We start from the raw sequence: 6,346 nt of genomic DNA, 5'->3' as shown, positions 1-6,346 counted from the left end.
ACAAAAAAATATATATATGCCTCCCACCGTGCTAAGAATTAAATAAATGAATTCATTCAGAAAAGATAAAAGTGAAAGAAAGAAAGCCAAGGGAGTAGGGGGAGGGAAACCGAGTCCTGGACAGGTAAGGGCTTCTCAGTCCCTTTCCCCGCATGCAAGGTCTCCGTCAGAGCTCAAGCTGGCTGCACGGATCTGACTGTATTTTCACAAAAGTTAATTGACCCCGCCGGGCAGGAGGGGACGGGGGCGTTCTCAGGCTTCGCCTCTTCCTGCGGCGCACGCGGATGACGTAGATGGGCGCGCCAGGATTCCAGGAGCTCAGGGACTGCAAGAACGGCTGCCACGTGCGTATGGTTACCGCGCGCAAACCCGGATGCCCCTGCATGCTTCACCCCGTAGCCACCCACCCAAAGCCTGATCCAAGCCGCTGCAGGATCCCCACCAAGCCGAGCTGCGCCCAGCGGGCGCCTGCGTGCCCGCGTTAGTGCAGGTGTCCATTCGCGTTTGTTGGACGCCTGGCAGGGGAGACCCCACGTAAACTCATGCCCTCTATGACAATTCATTCATTCAACCAAGAAAAAATCCGTTGATAGCCTGTTTTATGTCAAGTACCATGCTGGTCTTTGGGGAGACAGCCCTGATGTAGACAATCCTGTCTTTGTGCTCTTGGAGCTTCTGTTTCACTGGGAATAATAGACGAAAATCAGCTGGTATAATAAACAAAATGATTTCGGGTTGTGATAATTCCTGTGAAGGAATTATGGTATGGAGGACAACTGAGGCGCCTAACTTTAAAAAGGGTCATAAGGGGAATTCCCTGGCAGTGTAGTGGTTAGAACTCAGCGCTCTCACTACCGAGGGCCGGGTTCAATCCCTGGTTCGGGAAATAGGATCCCACAAGCCACGAAGCGCAGCCAAAGGAAAAAATAAATAAAAATAAATAAAGGGGGTCATAAGCATTGGGTGGGGGCCGCTGAGAAAGGGAGGAATCAAGATCTGGCAGGAACACTGGTTGCTGAAATGAGACCTGGCCTGGAACTTGTCAGTCTACAAGTTTGAGACTTTTTGGTTTTTAAGCCCCAGGTATCGTTCTAAGCCTTGGTAATCCGATGGAGGTAAAATTGCTACACAGTTCATGCCCTCATCGAGATTTTGTTCTAGTGGGGAAGGCAGAGCTAAAAATAAAATGTCAGATAGTGATAAATACTATATAGGAGATTAATGGCTACTTCAGAGCAGTTGGTCACGGAAGGCCTTTTCAAGGAGGTGAATTTTACCTGAAATCTAAATAACAAGAAAGAGCTAGCCATGCAAATAGCAGGGTGAGAAAAATGCCTTTCGGAACTGAGCTTGGCAAGTTAGAAAACAGTAATAGAAAAGAAGCCAGTGTGATTGGTGCATTGTAGGTGAGAAGGAGAGTGGTGTGAGATAGGGAATGGCCAGACAACATAAAGCAGGGTACTGAGTTGGAATGTTATACCGTGTGTGATGAGAAGCCATGATCTCATTTATGCTAACTTGTGGCGAGTGGACTGTGGTTGGGGCAGCGGTAGGATCAGGGGTCCTGGTCAGGAGGGCTACTGGTGCATTAGTCCAAGTGAGTCCTGGTACTGACTTGAACTGGAGTGATGGTAGCAGAGAGGAAAGGACGTGGACAGATTTGGGATACGTTTGGAAATGGATTCGCTGGCAGGTTGGGTATAGAGAGGGCTCAGGGAAAGAAAAATTAAGATCGACTCCAGTGTTTTTGGCTTGAGCAACAGATTGGATGATGGTGGTGTTAACCGAGATGGGGAAAATGGGGGGAACCGCAGGTCTGGAGAAGCGATACATCAAAATTTCTGTTTTGGCCAAAACAGGCTATCTGTGTTTATGAGACATGTATATGGCTATGTCACCTAAGCATTTGAATGTACTAGTCTGGAGTTTCAGGGAGAGTCAGAGTTGGATAAAGTTATGGAATCTGTTGGCAGGTAGTAACTCAAATCATGTGAAATTGCCATTTTGAGTCAAAAATAGTTGAATGCTGGCAGTTTCACTGGTTCAGTCTAATAGATTGTATTTAAAGCCACAGGTCTGGATGAAGTCTCTTAGGAAGAACATTTAGAGGGAAGAGAACGAAGGGCACAGTCTAGGGCAGCCACCATTTAGAGGTGAGGCAGAAGAGTGGAGCCAGCACAGGTGACTGAGAAGGAGCAACCAGAAGGGAGAGGGATATCAGGAGAGTGGTGTCAAGAAGCCAAGAGAGGAGGGTGTTTCAAGAAGTAGAGAATGAGTAAGTCAAACGCTGCTGAGAGGTCGAATAAGGTAAGAAGTTGAGTGACCTCTAGACTGGCAACGGTGCAGTCTTTGGTGACCTTGACAGAATAGTCAAAGTCAGCCTTGAGTAAGTTAGATTTGAGATGCCTATGAGTTGTCCAAGTGAAGAAGGGAGGCAATGAGCTTCCTTTCCTCCCACTTCCTTGGGAAGAGGCTGTGTACACCTGGGAGACCTTTGTGCGTGCGTGTGTGTGTGTGTGTGTGTGTGTGTGTGTGTGTGTGTGTGAGAGAGGGAGCGGGGAGAGGGAGAGAGAGAGCGAGAGAGAGTAAGAGAGAGCAAGCGAGAGAGAGAGAGATCAGAGCTGAATGAATGGTGCAGATCAGAAGCCCTCAGCTCTGCTAGGACAGAGGTGTCCCTGAGCACTGGAGCAGTGAAGAAGGCCTCCCAGAGTTCGTGAGACCTGTACTCACCTTGACAAATGGGAAAGCTTTGGACAGGATAGGGATAGGCCTAGGCATTCTAGGATGGGGCAAAGGAATGGCGAGGAGGCTAGGCAGGGTTTAGTGAGTAAAGCCAGGGTCCTGCTGAGAAGCACTGGAATCAGAAGTTGAAAAGTAGTTGGGGAATAGATGTGGAGAGCCTTTGGCTGTCAGGCTAAAGTCTTTGGATTTACCTTGAGCAGGGAGATCATAGTTTGAAACAGTGAAGTAGAGGAACTATCATTTGACTTCACTGGCCAGCCCCGTCCAGCTCATCCTTCAGGTTTACGCTTAGATGCCATTTCCCTTAGGAAGTCTTTCCCACTCCTAAAGTGCTAGGTTGGTACCCACAGTCCTGTGGCCTTGACCACACTGGACGGGAAATGTCTGGATACATTTATGCCTCAGTGCCCCCACTGCTTTCCCCCACCACATCCCTAATGCTTCCAAAGCCTCAGCTGTCCTTGAAACTTGAAATCAGTTCAACAGATAGGCTCTAGTGAATGTTATTTTTTTCTAACTCATCTCGCCAGCAAAGGACACCTACAGAGATGTCCCCAGTCCTTCACTTCTATGTCCGTCCCTCTGGCCACGAGAGGGCGGCCTCTGAATATACTCAAAGGAAGCTGCAAGGGGAACTGCCAGAGCTGCAGGGTATCAAGACCGAGCTGTGCTACAATGTGAACTGGACAGGTTGGGCCACTTACTGGATTCTTTGGGAGAGGTACCAAGTGCCAGGGGCAGTGTCTCAAGGTGTCCTTGCCCTGTCTCCCCGCAGCTGAGTCCTCCCCGAGCGCCGAGCAGATGAGGAAGCTGACGTGGCTGTTTGGCTGCCCCTTGCTACTGGACGATGTCGCTCAGGAGTCCTGGCTCCTTCCCGGCTCCACTGACCTGCTGCTGGAGGTCGGGCCCAGGCAGGTGTCTCAGCCTCGGGTAGCTCGTTCCATGGTCCAGAGCCCGTCAGCCTTTCCAAACACACTGCCCCGCCTTCCACTTTCATTCCTCTTCCTCCTCTTGTGGTCCTTGGGAGACTTGTTTTCCCTTCATCCTACTCCCCGCCTAGAAAGCTGTGCACGTGCTTTCCCCATGTGGGAAGATACCTTTGAAGACTGAGCCAGCTGCCAGGCATGTTCTGGAAATATAACACGTTGTATTCTGAGAAGTTGAAATTGAAGCATTTTGTTGCTACAAGAACAGTTACGGTTTGATTTGAATGACCTTTGATGCCCACCAGGGCATCTGATGCTCAGACCTTGGGGCCCAGGTCTGAGGCTGGAGGCCAGTGGTGTGGGCAGGTGCAGGGGGCGGTGGTAAGTAGAGGTGGGAGAGTGCCTGGACAGCAGCGGGCAGGATCCACCTTCTCAGCTGGGGCTCTAACCATCTGGTCCTAACCAATCCACAGGCTGAACTTCTCCACACCAACGTCCAGCAACATCGTGTCAGTGTGCCAGGCTGCGGGGCTGTGGGCTGTGGACCGCGTGGAGCCGACCCGGCGCTACCTGCTCTCGGTGAGGTAGTAGGCAGCCAGGTGGGGATCAGGAGGAGGAAGTGGAAGAGATTGGGTCCTAAACTCTAAGGAAATGATGAGAAGCAGGGGGAGGAGTTCCTGGTTTGACGCCTGCGCGGTTTGCAGGTTGTTCACTGCCTGAGACCACCTGGCCAAGGAGTGAATAGGACAGAAACCCAGCCTGTGCTCCCCTTACTAATCTGTGCATGCTGACAGGGACTCATGCCTGGAAGGAGGCTCTTTTTCTAATCTGAACAAAGGGGCCAGAGAGGCTAGCAGTGGGCTGGTCCTGTGTGGCTTGGAGGACGAAGGTGGACCATTTTGTCCATTCTTCAACCCTGCACCCCTCGCCTTCTGTGTGCGTCTCCACCCCTAGTTTGCCCACCCGCCTTCGGCTGAGCTGGAGGCCATCGCCCTGGCTACCCTGCATGACCGGATGACGGAGCAGCACTTCCCCTGTCCCATCCAGAGCTTCTCCCTGGGGTGCATCCCAGCACCCCTCGGCGGCCCAATTGACATACTGGCCGAAGGCCGGTCTGCCCTGGAGAAAGCCAACCAGGAGCTAGGTGAGCAGGGGTCCCTGGAGGAAGGCCCAGGCCAGGCTGGTAGGGGTGCTGAGTCCCCCGGTCAGCTCTTCTGGTGGTTGTCTCCTAGGTCTGGCCCTAGACTCCTGGGACCTGGATTTCTACACCAAGCGCTTCCAGGAGCTGCAGCGGAACCCCAGCACTGTGGAGGCCTTCGACTTGGCCCAGTCCAATAGGTGGGGAGGAATGGGGACATTCTGATGTCTGAGCCCGTGGAGGTTGGAAGGGAAGACCACTGGGACTCTCCATGGCTCTCTCTTGGCCTAGGGGCCTCCCTGAGTCTGTTTGAGTACCTGGGTTCCCCATCCATCCAGTAGTCTGAATTCACATCTTGGTTTTATCTTCACTCTGGATCTGGACCATCCACAATGACAGACTGTTGGAAGCTTATGACTTCTGGAATCTATTTTGACCTGTGGCCGTAACTCTGCCGTTTGTGCTGATGAGAAGACATGGCAAGGCCTGAGAAATGACCCATGTTTCCACCCCGACTTCCCCTCCCCACGTCACCCCCTGCAGTGAGCACAGCCGACACTGGTTCTTCAAGGGCCGACTCCACATGGATGGGCAGGAGCTGGCACACTCGCTGTTTGAGTCCATCATGAGCACCCAGGCATCCTCTCACCCCAACAACGTCCTCAAGTTCTGTGACAACAGCAGGTGGGCTGTGCCCTCAGCTGGGGTGACCTCAGACCCAGGGAATGGGAGGCCCCAGGCTCCGGTGGGGTAAGTGCAGATCCCAGGAAGGAAGTGAGACTCAGAACGGATGTGTCCACAGTGCAATCCAGGGGAAGGAAGTCCAATTCCTGCGTCCCGAGGACCCGTCACGGCCAAGCCGCTTCCGGCAACGTCAGGGGCTGAGACATGTCGTCTTCACAGCAGAGACCCACAACTTCCCCACAGGTGAGATGAGTCTCCAGGAGGGATAGGCAGGGTCAGAGTATAGGGTAGGCAAAGGCCCCAGGCCCACCTGGGGCCCAGCAGGTTGGCTGCGTGTCCTTATTTTCAGTGGGGTGGTCAGAGGTGGAGTTTGCTTTTTCAGTACCCATACCCTGCCTCTCTCTTCACAGGAGTAGCCCCCTTCAGCGGTGCGACCACTGGCACAGGGGGCCGGATCCGAGATGTCCAGTGCACAGGCCGCGGGGCCCACGTGGTGGCTGGCACTGCTGGCTATTGCTTCGGAAACCTGCACATCCCAGGTCCCGTCTCTTTCCTCTCTACCCATCTCCCCTTCCAGAACCCCTGTCCTGGCAGGCACTGGACACTGTTATCTCTTAGGTCAAAGGGTCATCATGGGTACCTTTTCCTGGGAGGGAGGGCTCTAGAGTAGCTGGCCTTTCGCCAACCATGGTTGTGAGGACAGTAGGCCAAGGAAGACCCAGATCTGGCCTTTGCAGAACCACAATTTTCTTTATAAACTAGTATCTACTCAGCCATAAAGAACTGTGGTACTGGGTTGGACTTATGGCCATCAACTGCCCCCAAAATCCAATTTCTTTTTTTTTTTTTTTTTTTT

At 52.5% G+C, this 6,346-nt stretch overlaps 1 protein-coding gene across 3 annotated transcripts in view; it reads left to right on the top strand.

The window, feature by feature from the left end:
• The first annotated feature begins 308 nt into the window (after window positions 1-308).
• The window catches only part of PFAS (phosphoribosylformylglycinamidine synthase), a 17,896-nt gene continuing 11,858 nt past the window's right edge, over window positions 309-6,346 (top strand). Inside the window, exons 1-9 of one of the 3 annotated variants that reach the window (XM_007126621.4) lie at window positions 309-344; window positions 3,273-3,432; window positions 3,518-3,653; window positions 4,142-4,247; window positions 4,623-4,812; window positions 4,901-5,006; window positions 5,350-5,490; window positions 5,609-5,733; window positions 5,901-6,029. In XM_007126621.4, coding sequence (XP_007126683.1) covers window positions 3,291-3,432; window positions 3,518-3,653; window positions 4,142-4,247; window positions 4,623-4,812; window positions 4,901-5,006; window positions 5,350-5,490; window positions 5,609-5,733; window positions 5,901-6,029 — 1,075 coding nt within the window. In that variant the 5' untranslated portion in view covers window positions 309-344; window positions 3,273-3,290. Of the gene's footprint in view, window positions 345-2,625; window positions 3,433-3,517; window positions 3,654-4,141; window positions 4,248-4,622; window positions 4,813-4,900; window positions 5,007-5,349; window positions 5,491-5,608; window positions 5,734-5,900; window positions 6,030-6,346 lie in introns of those variants that run through there. The other 2 variants (XM_028499501.2, XM_007126620.4) reach the window with 2 other exon arrangements.

Source organism: Physeter macrocephalus, chromosome 14 (assembly GCF_002837175.3).
Source record: "Physeter macrocephalus isolate SW-GA chromosome 14, ASM283717v5, whole genome shotgun sequence".
Lineage (NCBI taxonomy): Eukaryota > Metazoa > Chordata > Mammalia > Artiodactyla > Physeteridae > Physeter > Physeter macrocephalus.
This window is presented reverse-complemented; position numbering and strand designations above follow the sequence as displayed.